Below are 18,125 nucleotides of genomic sequence, written 5' to 3'. Positions count from 1 at the left end.
GACTTTTGCAAAGAGGATTCGAGAGTTGTGTAAAATAATGGTGCAAATTCATTGCGTTTAATGGAAACCATATTGTGCAACAACATCCATAAGAGAAACAATCACCCCAACTACAGAATGAGATTTTTCACTCTAAAGCGGAATGTGCACTGATATGAAACTTACTGGCAGATTAAAACTGTGTGCCAGACTGTGACTTGAACTCGGGACCTTTGCCTCTCATGGGCAAGTGCTTTACCACCTGACCTACCCAAGAATAACTCACAACCCATCCTCACAGCTTTACTTCTGCCAGTACCCTGTCTCCTACCTTCCACACTTCACAGAGGTTCTCCTGTGAAACTTGTGGGACTAGCACTTCTGAAAGAAAGGATAATGCAGAGATGTGGCTTAGCCACAGCCTGGGGGACGTTTTGCTGGTGGTTGGTTTGTTGGTGTTGAAGGGACCAGACTACAAAGGCCATTGGTCCCTGGGGGACGTTTCCAGAATGAGAATGAGATTTTCACTCAGCAGATTAAAACTTTATGCCAGCCCAAGACTCGAAATTGGGACCTTTAACTTTCACAGGCAGCTCCCCCCAAACAGTATTCACAACCTGCCCTCAAAACTTTACCTCCACTAGTTTTACAGGAGAACTTCTGTGATGTCTGTAAGGTAGGAGACAAGGTACAAGCAAAAGTAAATCTGTGAGGACAGGTTGTGAGGCATGCTTTGGGTATAGCTAGCACAGGATACAGTTGATGACGCGTAGTGACCAGTTTTCATCCAAAGAGCTGGGCGAGTTCACTCATTTGTTCAGAATGGGAGGCCAACAAGCGTTTGCCACCTTTCGGGCGGTAGTTGATGACAGAATCGATGCTCACACACTGCGATCTTTCTCATGCAATTTTACAGAAACTATTCAATAAAAAAAATCATTTTTGCTTTACTTCTAACTTTATATGTCACATTCATTATGATGTGGCCATCATTTTGTTAATGCTCATAGTTAATGGGATATTTATGTGCAAGAAAGACACTTCGTGAAATCTGAAAATGTTTGCAATGAAAATTAAGGGTCGCTATGATTTTGCATCTGGTGCACATTCCGTAATATGCTTATGCGTATGAAATTTCACTAACATATTGAATTTTTCTTTAGACTTGGTTGGAGTCTCTACCTGTCACCAATCTCGAGAAAATTGATCTGACATAGCACCAGTGTGCGATTTGCAGGGGGGGATTTCCCCCCCTCTGCATCAGACCATCCACTCCTTTGCTTTTATTTTATGCGTCCCAAACTGGGATGTTTATTTCCCATGCACTTGAGTAAAACTTTGCATATAATTTAAATTTGTGGAACCGAGCACTGAAAGTTTACTATTAATACTGTTAATATGTTTGCTTATTAATTTTGAAAAAAGTGTTATGTAGTAGTTAAGCATTTCAAAACATTTAGAACTAAATGACAAGACGACGCACGCTACATTTCCGTAGCATGCCACCATATTGCAAGCCGTCGCCCCAGTGCAAACGAGGCCTTAGAGCCAGGTCTGTATTGTATGGTGGATGTGATGTGTTGCATACGAAACTAAAACCTGCAATCAAATCCAAACATCGTGGAAAACTATGAAGAGGTGTCATCCTGCAGCAAGATAACGTTCGTCCACATTCTGGCAAACGGACAGCCGACGCAATAAAGGAGTTGAGATTCGAGGTGTTGGAACATCCATCATACAGTCCAGACCTGGCTCCCAGTGATTTTCACATGTTTGGACCCTTAACGGAAGCACTACAGAAGATTTGAAAGTGATGAAGACGTTATTGTTGCGGTGCAAAATTGGTTACAGGTGCAACCGATAAACGTATTTTCTGATGAAATAAAAAAACTCTTAAAACGTCGGGAAAACTGCATTGAAGTCCAGGGAGGTTACGTAGAAAAATAACGTATGTTTCAGTTTTCTATCGTCAGGATAAGTACAGCTTTTCACAAATGTGGCTTTACTTTTTGAATTCCCCTCGTATACCCGTATGTAGATGATTTTGTAAATAAGCTTTACCTATAATGTACTTTTAAAGAAATAACAAGGGATGGCTTTTCTGATAGTGCATTTCTGATAGTGCATACGCGTGAATAGTGAGTTTCGGCATTAACATCTATTTATAAATAACTGTTTAACCATGGGTAACGCCATGGTCCAAACTAGTAACATATACAGGGCTATTACAAATGATTGAAGCGATTTCATAAATTCACTGTAGCTCCATTCATTGACATATGGTCACGACACACTACAGATACGTAGAAAAACTCATAAAGTTTTGATCGGCTGAAGCCGCACTTCAGGTTTCTGCCGCCAGAGCGCTCGAGAGCGCAGTGAGACAAAATGGCGACAAGAGCCGAGAAAGCGTATGTCGTGCTTGAAATGCACTCGCATCAGTCAGTCATAACAGTGCAACGACACTTCAGGACGAAGTTCAACAAAGATCCACCAACTGCTAACTCCATTTGGCCATGGTATGCGCAGTTTAAAGCTTCTGGATGCCTCTGTAAGGGGAAATCAACGGGTCGGCCTGCAGTGAGCGAAGAAACGGTTGAACGCGTGCGGGCAAGTTTCAAGTGTAGCCCGCGGAAGTCAACGAATAAAGCAAGCAGGGAGCTAAACGTACCACAGGATGGTGCTCCACCGCACTTCCATCATGATGTTCGGCATTTCTTAAACAGGAGATTGGAAAACCGATGGATCGGTCGTGGTGGAGATCATGATCAGCAATTCATGTCATGGCCTCCACGCTCTCCCGACTTAACCCCATTGTGATTTCTTTCTGTGGGGTTATGTGAAAGATTCAGTGTTTAAACCTCCTCTACCAAGAAACGTGCCAGAACTGCGAGCTCACATCAACGATGCTTTCGAACTCATTGATGGGGACATGCTGCGCCGAGTGTGGGAGGAACTTGATTATCAGCTTGATGTCTGCCGAATCACTAAAGGGGCACATATCGAACATTTGTGAATGCCTAAAAAAATCTTTTTGAGTTTTCGTATGTGTGTGCAAAGCATTGTGAAAATATCTCAAATAATAAAGTTATTGTAGAGCTGTGAAATCGCTTCAATCATTTGTAATAACCCTGTATAATTATACTAACCCCCTAAGACATCCCCCCCACTGGTAAAAGCACAAATCGCACACTGCATAGCACACTCATTTGCAATCGCAGTAGGCCATCGATAAAGCCAGAGTGAAATACCCACAACATTTCTCGTATTTCATAAATGGTTTGAGATACTGAAATGGCAGTAGTCGCCGACCGAGACAGACACAGCAACAGGGAAGTAACCGCTTTTGTGACATTTACGAGTTCCTAACCAGGAGCAAATTTTATTATATCATGTGTGTGCTTTAATAATTTAGTTTCTTGAGTTTCTGCACGTAAATTTAATATCTAATAGCCACAGTTCTTGCATTTTTGTGTAAACCAATTCTGTGACATATTACAAGTTCCTAATCAGGGGTGAATTATTTAGTTTCATCTGAGTGCTTCAATAGTTAGGTTTTTGAATATCAGTACATTATTAGACACAGTTCCTGCATTTTCTTTAGGGTCTACAGTAGAATTGCGCAGCACATGCCAATAGTCTGTTTATCTGCATAGTTTAGTTTTCCACGATATTTAGTATGGACAGGGACTGCGATTGTTGTGTGCGGATGCAAGCCGAGTTGGTGACACTTCGCTCTCAGCTTCAGGCTGTGATGGCTTCGGATACACAGCTTGAGGCTGCAGTGGATGGGCACCACTGTTGTGGGCCAGCCACGGGGATCCAACAGACGTCCAGCATGTCCAAGTCCTCCGATCGGTCCTCACCGGTGGCCAACCCTGTTACTGCTCGCACTGAGGTTGACCCCTCACCCGTGGTCAAGTGGGAGGTCACTCGAAAGACTTCCCAGGCGGCCGCACATAAGGCCTCCCAGGTTTGTCTGACAAATAGGTTCCAGGTGCTGTCTGTGGCTGACACTGTCTCTGAGCCAGATGCTGTCGCCTGTCCTGTTTCAGAGGAAACCAGTCAGCCTGCAAGATCCGGGCAATCACAGAGAGTGGGATTATTGGTAGTTGGGAGCTCCAACATCAGGCGCATTATGGGGGCCCTTAGGGACTTGGCTGACAAGAAGGGTAAGAAAATCAATGTGCACTTTGTACATGTCATTCCATATGTGGAAAGGGTCCTCCCAGATGGCATGGAGAGCACATGGTGCAGCCAACTCATTGAACTTAGAGACCCGAAAAGGAAATAGAAATTATAGGTGTTAAGGATATAGTAGAATCATCATTTACATTAATCGGTGTGACTAGAAAACAGCTGGTAAAGGCTGCCAGTCTTGCTTGCAAGATGAAAGCAGAGCTGACCATTTGCAGCATAGTCGATAGGACCGATTGCGGACCTCTGGTACAGAGCCGAGTGGAGGGTCTGAATCAGAGACTCAGGTGATTCTATGACCATGTAGGCTGCAGATTCCTTGACTTGCGCCAAAGGGTGGTTGGGTTTCGTGTTCCACTGAACAGGTCAGGTGTCCACTATACGCACAAGGCGGCTACACGGGAAGCAGGGGCTGTGTGGCGTGGACTGGGTTGTTTTTTAAGTTAGAGGGTCTCAGGAAAACACAAAAAGGGCTTCAGTCACAAAGGTTGCAGACAGAAAACAGGATGAATGTAGATACAGGAACCATTGGTAAAACAGTTGTAAACTGTCATAGCTGTCTTGGGAAAGTACCAGAGCTACAAGTGCTAATAGAAAGGACTGATGCTCAAATAGTTACAGTCGCTGAAAGCTGGCTAAAGCCAAATGTAAGCTCAGCTGAAATTTTTGAAAAGAACCTAACGGTGTTCCAAAAGGATAGGCTAAACACGGTTGGCGGTGGCGGGTTTGTTGTTGTTAGAAGTAGTTTAACTTGTCCCGAAATTGAAGTAGGTACTTTCTGTGAGTTAGTATGGGCAGAGATTATTGTTGGCAACCAGAATAAAATAATAATCGGATCCTTTTACCAACCTCCCAATTCAGACGATACAGTTGCTGGAAGGTTCAAAGAAAACTTGAGTCTGATTTCAAACACGTACCCGACTCATACGATAATAGTTGGTGGTGACTTTAATTTACCCTTGATATGTTGGCGAAAATACATATTTAATTCCAGAGGTATGCATAAAATATCATCCGAAATTGTGCTAAATGCATTCTCTGACAATTATTTCGAGCAGTTAGTTCATGAGCCCATGCAAATAGTAAATGGTTGTGAAAACACACTTTACCTCTTAGCAACAAATAATTCTGAGTTAATAACGAGCGATTCAGGGATTGGTGAACACAGGGCTGTCATAGTGAGATTGAATACTGTAATCCCCAAACCCTCAAAAAATAAGCGAAAAATATACCTATTCAAAAAAGGAGATAAAAATTCACTTGATGCCTTCCTGTGAGGCAATCTCCAATCATTCCAAATTAATAATATAAGTGTAGACCAGATGTGGCTTAAATTCAAAGAAATAGTATCAGCAGCAATTGAGAGATTTATACCAAATAAATTAACAAACAACAGAGCTGATCCTCCTTGGTACACAAAACAGGATAGAACACTGTTGCAGAAACAATGAAACAAACATGCCAAATTTAAACAGACGCAAAATCCCCAAGATTGGCAATCTTTTACAGAAGCTCAAAATTCAGTGTGGACTTCAATACGAGATGCTTATAACAGTTTCCACAACGAAACTTTGTCTCGAAACCTGGCAAAAAATCCAAAGAGATTCTGATCATATGTGATGTATGTTATCGGCAAGAAACAATCAATGCCTTCTCTGCACGATAGCAATGGAGATACTATCAAAGACAGTGCTGCCAAAGCAGAGTTATTAAACAAAGCCTTCCGAAATGCCTTCACTAAAGAAGACGAAGTAAATATTCCACAATTCGAATTGAGAACAGGTGCCAACATGAGTAACTTAGAAGTAAATATCCTCGGAGTAGTGAAGCTACTTAAATCGCTTAATAAAAGCAAGTCTTCTGGTCCAGACTGTATACCAATTAGGTTCCTTTCGGAATATGCTGATGATTTAGCTCCATACTTAACAATCATATACAACCATTCGCTTGACGAAAGATTCGTACCCAAAGACAGGAAAGTCGCACAGGTCACATCAATATTCAAGAAAGGTAGTAGGAGTAATCCACTAAATTACAAGCCCATATCATTAACGTCGATATGCAGCAGCATTTTGGTACATATGTTGTGTTTGAACATTATGAATTATGTCAAAGAAAACAGTTTATTGATATACAGTCAACATGGGTTTAGAAAACATCATTCCTGTGAAACACAACTAGCTCTTTATTAACATGAAGTGTTGAGTGCTATTGACAAGGGATTTCAGATCAATTCCATTTTCTGGATTTCCAGAAGGCTTTTGACATTGTACCACACAAGCGGCTCATACTAACATTGCGTGCTTATGGAATATCATCCCCGTTATGTGACTGGATTTGTGATTTCCTGTCAGAGAGGTCACAGTTCGTAGTAACTGATGGAAAGTCATTGAGTAAAATTGGCATTCCCCAAGGTAGTGTTACAGGCCCTTTGCAGCACCTTACCTACATAAACAATTTGGGAGACAATCTGAGCAGCCGCCTTCGGTTGTATGCAGATGACGCTGTCACATATCGACTAATAAAGTCATCAGAAGGTCAAAACAAACTGCAAAATGATTTAGAAAAAATATCTGAGTGGTGCAAAAAGTGGCAGTTGACACCAAATAACGAAAAGTGTGACGTCATCCACATGAGTGCTAAAAGGAACTCAAACTTCGGTTACACAATAAATCAGTCTAATCTAAAAGCCGTAAATTCAACTAAATACCTGGGTATTACAATTACGAACAACTTAAATTAGAAGGAACACATAGAAAATGTTGTGGAGAAGGCTAACCAAAGACTGCGTTTTATTGGCAGGGCACTTAGAAAATGTAACAGACCTACTAAGGAGACTGCCTACACTACGCTTGTCCATCCTCTTTTAGAATACTGCTGCATGGTGTGGGATCCTTACCAGATAGGACTGGCGGAGTACATCAAAAAAGTTAAAAGAAAGGCAGCACACTTTGTACTATCATGAAATATGGGGGAGAGTGTCACAGAAATGATACAGGATTTGGGCTGGACATCATTAAAAGAAAGGCATTTTTCTTTGTGACGGAATTTTCTCACGAAATTCCAGTCATCAACTTTCTCCTCCAAATGCGAAAATATTTTGTTGACACCGACCTACATAGGGGGGAACGGTCACCACAATAAAATAAGGGAAATCAGAGCTCATACAGAAAGATATAGGTGTTCATTCTCTCTGCGCGCTATATGAGATTGGAATAATAGAGAATTGTGAAGGTGGTTCGATGAACCCTCTGCCAGACACTTAAATGTGCTTTGCATAGTATCCATGTAGATGTTGATGAATGAGATTTTGGCAAATGATAGTACACAAAGAGGAGAGTATTTTGCTGTATGGTTAGTACACAAAACTTCATTATCTTCCGTATTATTCCACTACAGACTTTTCCAACAAACGAAAGTAACTTTTATGGACCATTGATAGCTGGTGAAACGAAAAATGATATGGGTTTTGGAACAACATACGTGAAGTCACTACAAGTTTATGTTGTACTGAGGATGTCCTTTTTCATAAGATGCTAACCTTACTTTTCCTCAGTTCATCACTTAATAGACCACTGTTTCAGAATTCTCTCACAACTGCATCTGCACAACATGTTAGTGAGGTGAGACTGTGTAAACTCCATTGAGTTTTGGCAAAGGAAGCAACTTTCAACATGGTAAAAAGAGAAATGTGTGTGTTTTACTCAAAATCTCCCACTCATAACTGTCTTATGAAAGTTATAAATGGTTAACGAATCTGATCAAAATAAATCGCTGCATTTTTGGTGGAATTCTTTTTCCATACTAACCAAAGAACAGGTGACAACTTCTGTTTAGAATGCCATTTCTGATACAGCACCCTGAGCGACCCACCACCACTGCCACTCTCCCCACTCTTCCCCAGCCAACTGCGCATCTAGCAGCCATGGCATTTTGCGCACGCAATAGCTCAGATGGTAGAGCAATTATCCGTCAAAGACAAAGGTCCCGAGTTCGAGTCTCACCTGGCACACAGTTTTAATCTACCAGGAAGTTTCGCTCCCACTGTACACGGAAAAGAATAACCTACACTGTTAATGAAGAAGTTATAAACATTTTTTATTACACAACTTGCACATAACTATCTGGCAATTTTACTGCTGTTGTTGTTGTGGTCTTCAGTCCTGAGACTGGTTTGATGCAGCTCTCCATGCTACTCTATCCTGTGCAAGCTTCTTCATCTCCCAGTACCTACTGCAACCTACATCCTTCTGAATCTGCTTAGTGTATTGATCTCTTGGTCTCCCTCTACGATTTTTACCCTCCACGCTGCCCTCCAATGCTAAATTTGTGATCCCTCGATGCCTCAGAACATGTCCTACCAACCGATCCCTTCTTCTAGTCAAGTTGTGCCACAAACTTCTCTTCTCCCCAATCCTATTCAATACCTCCTCATTAGTTACGTGATCTACCCACCTTATCTTCAGCATTCTTCTGTAGCACCACATTTCGAAAGCTTCTATTCTCTTCTTGTCCAAACTAGTTATCGTCCATGTCTCACTTCCATACATGGCTACACTCCATACAAATACTTTCAGAAACGACTTCCTGACACCTAAATCTATATTCGATGTTAACAAATTTCTCTTCTTGAGAAACGCTTTCCTTGCCATTGCCAGTCTACATTTTATGTCCTCTCTACTTCGACCATCATCGGTTATTTTACTCCCTAAATAGCAAAACTCCTTTACTACTTTAAGTGTCTCATTTCCTAATCTAATTCCCTCAGCATCACCCGACTTAATTTGACTACATTCCATTATCCTCGTTTTGCTTTTGTTGATGTTCATCTTATATCCTCCTTTCAAGACACTGTCCATTCCGTTCAACTGCTCTTCCAAGTCCTTTGCTGTCTCTGACAGAATTACAATGTCATCGGCGAACCTCAAAGTTTTTACTTCTTCTCCATGAATTTTAATACCTACTCCGAATTTTTCTTTTGTTTCCTTTACTGCTTGCTCAATATACAGATTGAATAACATCGGGGAGAGGCTACAACCCTGTCTCACTCCTTTCCCAACCACTGCTTCCCTTTCATGCCCCTCGACCCTTATAACTGCCATCTGGTTTCTGTACAAATTGTAAATAGCCTTTCGCTCCCTGTATTTTACCCCTGCCACCTTCAGAATTTGAAAGAGAGTATTCCAGTCAACATTGTCAAAAGCTTTCTCTAAGTCTACAAATGCTAGAAACGTAGGTTTGCCTTTTCTTAATCTTTCTTCCAAGATAAGTCGTAAGGTCAGTATTGCCTCACGTGTTCCAACATTTCTACGGAATCCAAACTGATCTTCCCCGAGGTCGGCTTCTACCAGTTTTTCCATTCGTCTATAAAGAATTCGCGTTAGTATTTTGCAGCTGTGACTTATTAAACTGATAGTTCGGTAACTTTCACATCTGTCAACACCTGCTTTCTTTGGGATTGGAATTATTATATTCTTCTTAAAGTCTGAGGGTATTTCGCCTGTCTCATACATCGTGCTCACCAGATGGTAGAGTTTTGTCATGACTGGCTCTCCTGAGGCCGTCAGTAGCTCTAATGGAATATTGTCTACTCCGGGGGCCTTGTTTCGACTCAGGTCTTTCAGTGCTCTGTCAAACTCTTCACGCAGTATCTTATCTCCCATTTCATCTTCATCTACATCCTCTTCCATTTCCATAATATTGTCCTCAAGTACATCGCCCTTGTATAAACCCTCTATATACTCCTTCCACCTTTCTGCTTTCCCTTCTTTGCTTAGAACTGGGTTGCCATCTGAGCTCTTGATATTCATACAAGTGGTTCTCTTATCTCCAAAGGTCTCTTTAATTTTCCTGTAGGCAGTATCTATCTTACCCCTAGTGAGACAAGCCTCTACATCCTTACATTTGTCCTCTAGCCATCCCTGCTTAGCCATTTTGCACTTCCTGTCGATTTCATTTTTGAGACGTTTGTATTCCTTTTTGCCTGCTTCATTTACTGCATTTTTATATTTTCTCCTTTCATCAATTAAATTCAATATTTCTTCTGTTACCCAAGGATTTCTATTAGCCCGCGTCTTTTTACCTACTTGATCGTCTGCTGCCTTCACCACTTCATCCCTCAGGGCTACCCATTCTTCTTCTACTGTATTTCTTTCCCCCATTCCTGTCAATTGTTCCCTAATGCTCTCCCTGAAACTCTCTACAACCTCTGGTTCTTTCAGTTTATCAAGGTCCCATCTCCTTAAATTCCCACCTTTTTGCAGTTTCTTCAGTTTCAATCTGCAGTTCATAACCAATAGATTGTGGTCAGAATCTACATCTGCCCCAGGAAATGTCTTACAATTTAAAACCTGGTTCCTAAATCTCTGTCTTACCATTATATAATCTATCTGAAACCTGTCAGTATCTCCAGGGTTCTTCCATGTATACAGCCTCCTTTCATGATTCTTGAACCAAGTGTTAGCTATGATTAAGTTATGCTCTGTGCAAAATTCTACAAGGCGGCTTCCTCTTTCATTCCTTCCCCCCAATCCATATTCACCTACTATGTTTCCTTCTCTCCCTTTTCCTACTGACGAATTCCAGTCACCCATCACTATTAAATTTTCGTCTCCCTTCACTACCTGAATAATTTCTTTTATCTCGTCATACATTTCATCTATTTCTTCATCATCTGCAGAGCTAGTTGGCATATAAACTTGTACTACTGTAGTAGGCATGGGCTTTGTGTCTATCTTGGCCACAATAATGCGTTCACTATGCTGTTTGTAGTAGCTAACCCGCACTCCTATTTTTTTATTCATTATTAAACCTACTCCTGCATTACCCCTATTTGATTTTGTATTTATAACCCTGTAATCACCTGACCAAAAGTCTTGTTCCTCCTGCCACCGAACTTCACTAATTCCCACTATATCTAACTTTAACCTATCCATCTCCCTTTTTAAATTTTCTAACCTACCTGCCCGATTAAGTGATCTGACATTCCACGCTCCGATCCGTAGAACGCCAGTTTTCTTTCTCCTGATAACGATGTCCTCTTGAGTAGTCCCCGCCCGGAGATCCGAATGGGGGACTATTTTACCTCCGGAATATTTTACCCAAGAGGACGCCATCATCATTTAATCATACAGTAGAGCTGCATGTCCTCGGGAAAAATTACGGCTGTAGTTTCCCCTTGCTTTCAGCCGTTCGCAGTACCAGCACAGCAAGGCCGTTTTGGTTAATGTTACAAGGCCAGATCAGTCAATCATCCAGACTGTTGCCCCTGCAACTACTGAAAAGGCTGCTGCCCCTCTTCAGGAACCACATGTTTGTCTGGCCTCTCAACAGATACCCCTCCGTTGTGGTTGCACCTACAGTACGGCCATCTGTATCGCTGAGGCACGCAAGCCTCCCCACCAACGGCAAGGTCCATGGTTCATGGGGGGATTTTACTGCTAGTGATATTTAATATATAGTCTTCATTTTTCAAATTTGGAATGATTGAGAGTAAAATAAAATACTGAGATGGTTATAATTAAACCTTCCCTATTTAACACGTTATAACATGGAAACTAATTACCGTATGAGTACCAAACTTAGTAGCATTAATGTCAAGGACATGGGAAGAGAAATAATGCAGAATCAGTTCAATTGAAACACTATTAATGTGCTGCTACAGTACATCATACCATTACGTACTGGTACCATTACTGCTACAAAAGGGGTTCAATATGGCGCCCATCAGTATCCAGAAGCGCCTGAAAGCACAAGATTGCATTCTGCACAGCACAGCAGAATGATTCCTATAGATATGTTGGCTGTCTCTCTCGATATGCTTTGCTTCATATCTGCACATGTGTGAATGTCCCCTCGTAAATCTTGTCCTTCAGGTAGCCCAAAACCAGAAATCACAGAGGTGAGATCAGTTGATCATGTCGGCCAAGCATTTGGAAATGATTGGCTGATAATTCGATCATTTCCAAATATGTTTCGGAGAAGCATGTGAACTTCACGAGCGATGTATGGTGGAGCCCCATCTTACTTGAAGCTGTTGAGTTCAATGTGTCTCTCTCCTGTAGGGCAGGTATGACATGCTGGCGAGGCATTTTGCTGTAACACTGGCCAGTCACACTGCATGTCTTTGGTCCTTGAGTGCCAACCTTTTCAAAAACGAATGGGCCAATGATGACCGTAGCTGTGAACTCACACCATATGGTGAAATGTTCACCAAACAGAGGAACTTCACCGGACTTGTCTGTCCATAGGATGGTCCAGGGCCAGCCCTCGTCAACTTCAATCCTTGAGAGAAAGTGAAGAGCAAAGTCAACTAGTTGTTGTTCATCCTATGGTGCAAGCTGCTGTATGATATGGATCTTATAGGATACCATTTGAGAATGGTTTGAAGCACCTTCTGTACTGTAGACCAAGCGATGTTCAACTGTTGTGACACAGCACATGCACTGCCAGATGATCGGGAACTGCGCGCAGCATTGTCTGCCATAGAAAGAGTGAATTCATCAACCATCTGTGGTGCAATGGGTCGTCGGCCTCTTCCCGGAGCGACGCCTAGTTCTCCAGTTGATTAGAATTCCTTCATCATGCTCCGCACAGCTGGTGGAGAAAGAGTACTATTCCGTAATACCTTCCAACTGGCAATATTCTTGGTGCAGCTGCGGCATTACTGTTCTTTTGTTAATAGAGCTTCACCAACAACGTCCTGCTCCTTTTGTCCAAGCTCACGTTGACACATCAACAAGTGCACTATGACTGGTCAGGCGTGTGAGACTATGAATCACTGACGACTGATCATGGCACTGGTGGCCATAGTTGGTACTGGACAGTGGTGCTGAGATGCACGGAAATCACGTACCCCATATTCTGGACATTAATGCCACCAATTTTGGTACTTATATGGTAATTAGCTTCTTCGTTAAACATGTTAAATAGGGGAAGTTTAATTACAACCACCTGGAATGTACATCTCTCTCTATGTTGAACAATTTGATCTACTTCCATACTTCCTTTCACAATATCAGCATCAAATACTGATTGAAAAAAAGAGTCCTATTTTAAAGAACTACAAAAATAATTTACTTACTTCATATAAACTATCTTCAAAGACACAGTAAAAACTGATTTTATCATAAGTGACCAAGTACAGCTGTGAGAACAGGCTGTGAGTTGTGCTTGGGTAGCTCAGAGAGTAAAGCAATTACCCACCAAGGACAAAGTTCCTGAGTTCGAGTCTCATCCGGCACACAGTTTTAATCTACCAAGAAGTTTAACTTCCACTGTACATGCAATTTGAATAACCTACACTATTAACGAAGAAGTTGTAAATATTTTTTATAGCACACCTTTCATATAACTGGCAATTTTACTGCTAGTGGTATTTAAACTATAGTCTTTATTTTTAAAATTTGGAAAGACAAAGAGAGAGAGATAATGTGCATGTAGATACTGGAGTAAAATAAAATATGTAAATCTCTCTCTCTCTGTCTATGTTGAATAATTTGATCTACTTCTGTACCTCCTTTCACAATATCAGCATCAAATACTGATAAGGAGAGTCCTATTTTACAGGATTACAAAATTAAATTAGGTATTTCATACAAAATATCTTTAATTTGAAACACACAGTAAAAACTGATTTTATTGTAATGATCCAGCTATTTTTGTACACATGAAAAGACTCATTCACAGTCTCAAATTTGTTATTAAATTTACAAAATCTGATTTTTTCAAATTTTTTACATCTTAAGAGCACCAACACCATAAAAAAAGGTACTTTCTCAGATGAGGAAAAAAGGAAATAGTCAAGATGTATGCAGAAAGGAAGCCGAGAACTTTTTGTGATTTTTCTACCAGTATCTTAAAATCATATCCTAAAGACAAAGTAATACCACTACAGAACTGCACCCAATTTTAACTGTACTACTCAGTTGTGTCATTAACACATCTACAGACATAAATGAGTACACCATTGTTTTCCAACACAGTACTTTCACTAGGCAGATGATATGCACACAAAATTGAACCTGAATTCCTGAAAACAGACTCAATTATGATTGGATAACCGATACATGACTGGAAACTTAAAAGAGTAGAATAACAGTGTAAAAATAATAATAATAAAATGCAAAATAAGCTTCAGCTTAATAAACACAGATGAACTGTTTACGTGATACTGTTCCAAGATGCAAAATTTTTAACAATTTCACACATAAAATGGATGAATCTTGAGGGGGGGGGGGGGGGGGGGGGGGAGATAGAGATAGAGAGAGAGAGAGAGAGAGAGAGAGAGAGAGAAGGCAGGTTAACATTACATGAGACAAAATAGTGTCTCCTTACTCTGTAACAAAGTAAATTGTTTATGTTTCATCAAATGATAAATAAACACTGTTCCTCTCTCTTCTGTAATGGCTAATATGATATGATATCTACATTACAATGTCTTTTTAGCTTATACTCTTACCTTCAGTTTTAGTAATAACTCCTCTTTCTGTTCATTAACAGCTTCAAGCAGTGTACATGTTGATCCTAGAAGTTCCGAAATATTGAAGTTCTGTTCTCGATCAGCTGATAACTGTGATGTAAGTTCATTTTGATACAAATGCAATGATGACATCCATGAATCAATTTTATTTGAATCTTCTATTGCCTAAGAAAAAGAAAAGCCGGTCCTTAAAAAATCAAGCCGCTCATACAAATTTGTGATACAACTTACAAAAGACAATACATTTAATGTTTACTCCATGACTTCTTTGACAAAAAGCAACTTCTAATAAAATATTATCTGTACTCCAGAGGTCTACATTTGGTGTATTATAAATGAAAGCATTACATTTTTCCATATGTTTATTCTCTTCTGATAACTATTCACCTACAAAAAAGTCAACAAAAAATTGAATCTACCACTCAAATGCTGCCGTTCCCATACACGCATGCATTTATGTATGTTGATCCTAGAGGTTCCGAAAAATTGAAATTCTGCTCTTGATTGGCTGATAACTGCGATGTAAGTTCATTTTGATACAAATGCAATGACAACATCCATGAATCAATTTTATTTGAATCTACACACACACACACACACACACACACACACACACACACACACACACCTAAGTGTTTTATTATGTTCAAAATAGACGCACATATCAATACCGAGCCACTTGCTTAATGTAGTGGCTGCAATATACTGACATGAATTATTTACAGAAGAATGGAAATGATGGTGAAGCCGGCCTCAGGGAAGGCTTGTTTGGTTTCCGGAGAAATGCAGGAACACACGGAGGCTATGGAGACTATGTCACTTATCCTATGAGATAGCCTGAAGAAAGTGAGGTCTATGTTCATAGCATTTGTAGTTTTAGGAAGTTTTTGACAATGTTGATTGGACTAAATTCTTTGAAATTTGGAATGAAGCAGGGACAACATATAAGGAGCAAAAGGTTACTTATAACTTGCACAGAAACCAGAGTGCAGTTATAAGAGCCAAAGTATATGAAAGGGAAGCAGTAGTCGAGAAGGGAGTGAGACAGGGTTATAGCTTTTTCCTAGAACTATTCAATCTGCATATTTAGCAAACTATGAAGGAAGCCAAGAAGAAACTTGTGGATGGAATTAAAGTTCAAGGAGAAGAAATAAAAATTTTGAGGTTTATTGAGGACTTTGTTACAAAGTTCTATTAGAGACTGTAAAGGGCTTGGAAGAACAACTGAATGGAAAATATAGCACCTTTAAAAAAGTTTGTAAGGTGAACGTCAACAAGAGTAGAACCATGGTGATGAAATGCAGTTGAATTAAATGAGGCAATGGTGAGGTAAGAGGCAATTACAGTAGTAGACGAGTTTTATTATTTGGGCTGCAAATAACACTATGGCTGAAGTTGAGAGGATATAAAATGCGGTTGGCAAGAGCAAGAAAATCATTTCGAAAAGAGAAATTTGTTAACATCTTATATCAATTTAAGTGTTAGGAAGTATTTTTTTAAGATATTTACCTGGAGTGTACCATTGTACAGACAAGAAATGTGGACAACAAGCAATTCAGAAAAGAAGAGAATAAAAGCTTTTGGGGTGTGGTGCTAAAAAAGAATGCTAAAGGTTAGTTACTCGATCCACTCATTTAATGAGGAGGTACTGAAGAGAACTGAGGAAAAAATAAATTTATGGCACAAATTGCCTAAAGGAAGGGACTGATTGATGGGACATGTTCTGAGGAACCAAGGAATTGTCAATTTGGTAATGGAGGGAAGTGTAGGAGGTCAAAATTATAGAGGAAGACCAAGGAATGAATATAGTAATTAGATTCAAATGGACGTAGGTTGCAGTAGTGATACAGAGATGAAATGGCTTGCACAAGGTAGTGTAGCAAGGACAGCTGCATCTTCAGACTAAAGACCACAACAAAACCCATTCAGTACTAAATGTACAAACTGGTGATCATACATGGTAAGATAAAATATCAGTGATGTTTATCCTAAGAACTACTGAATTCACATATTTGTAATTACAATTTAAAATTCAGAGTCAGTTGTATCTGCAGACACTGCTGATCAATCATCTAAGGCTTCACTACTGAAAACAGGACCTGAATGGAAATTAAGACTTATACTTTATTTTTTAAACAAAGAAAAACCAGTTGCTCGTCCAGGATGTAAGGTCCAAAGGATGTCAACTGGCTGCTGTGTCATCCTCTGCCTTGTGGCACCATGCAATTTGGTATGGCATGGTGTGAGGTCAGCACACTGCTCTCCTGACCATTTCACAGATTTTCCATGCAATGCAACCACTACTAGTCAGTCAAATGGCTCCTCAATTGGCATTACGATACTAAGCATACCCCATACCAATCCCCCACCAAGAAAAAAATCCTTGGCAGCATTGGGAATTGAACCCAGGTCTGCCACGTGGCCAACCATCTACTCTGACCACTCAGCTACAGAGGCAGATGCTTTATACTTCAGCTTCATTATTTAGTAATGTAAAGTCAAAAGCAATTAAGAAACACATTGCTGCCTTTTTCCAAGCTATTCAGATCAACAGGCAAGATTTGGTAAAACAGATCTGCCACCTCTGCTAGCAACAACAGCTCTAGCCTGGTTGGGCATCAAGTCGAACTGAGCTTGGGTAACAGATACGGGTATATCATTCCATGGTGCTTCAACTCCGAGCTAGACTTGGCATAGCAGTTGGCAAGTGTTGACAAAGTAGTCTCTCAGTAACCCGTGAATAGATGTTCCTCATGGGTGAGAAATCTGTAGAATGTGCTGGCCAAGACTACGGTCAAACATCCATTGCATCGAGGTAGGTCAGGAAAGCATGGGATACATGCGATATAGCGTTATGTTGTTGAAAGATAATGCCATGGAGACTGAAAAGATAGGCCACTGAAAAGATAGGCCACAACCACCAGTCATAACACATCAGAAATGTACTGTCTGATGTCCAAATTATCAGCTATGCAAACCAGAGGTGATTGTGTGGTCTACCCAATGGCATCTGACACCAATGCTGGGCCCTATAATGACAACAAATGCAATCTGGCAGTGTTCATTCTCCTTGGTGTCTCCATACTTGGATAACTCCATCGTGATGCTTTGTAGAAAATTGGGACAAACCCGAAAAATTAACACAGTGCCATTCCTGTGTCCAGTTTTGTCGTCTGGCCACACCACCCTTGTGCCTCTCTCTGGTGTTGTGTCAAGAGAAGTCCCAAGTCTCCGCGGAGACAGTGTGTCGAACTCCGAATGTCATCGCTCTATCTGAGTGAATACTTGTCTTGCTGCAAACATGCCAGTTCCCTGATTTGAAATGCATTCTATGGCTGTATGATCCTGCAGGGTCCTAGTAACAAGAGTCTGTTGCAACTCTGCATGGTGTCAAGCACAGGCCTCCTGAACCTGTCGTCTACTTATTTGATTGGCAATCTACAGATCTCAACAAATGTGAACAGCAATA

The 18,125-nt window shown here is 40.6% G+C and overlaps 1 protein-coding gene across 1 annotated transcript in view; it reads right to left on the bottom strand.

The window, feature by feature from the left end:
* The window catches only part of LOC126154495 (A-kinase anchor protein 9-like), a 510,657-nt gene that overhangs the window by 398,051 nt on the left and 94,481 nt on the right, over positions 1-18,125 (bottom strand). Inside the window, exon 9 of the mRNA XM_049916148.1 lies at positions 14,636-14,821. Within this exon, the coding sequence (XP_049772105.1) occupies positions 14,636-14,821 (186 nt within the window). The remainder of the gene's footprint in view (positions 1-14,635; positions 14,822-18,125) is intronic.

The sequence above is a fragment of the Schistocerca cancellata genome, chromosome 2 (genome assembly GCF_023864275.1).
Source record: "Schistocerca cancellata isolate TAMUIC-IGC-003103 chromosome 2, iqSchCanc2.1, whole genome shotgun sequence".
Taxonomy (NCBI): domain Eukaryota; kingdom Metazoa; phylum Arthropoda; class Insecta; order Orthoptera; family Acrididae; genus Schistocerca; species Schistocerca cancellata.
This window is presented reverse-complemented; position numbering and strand designations above follow the sequence as displayed.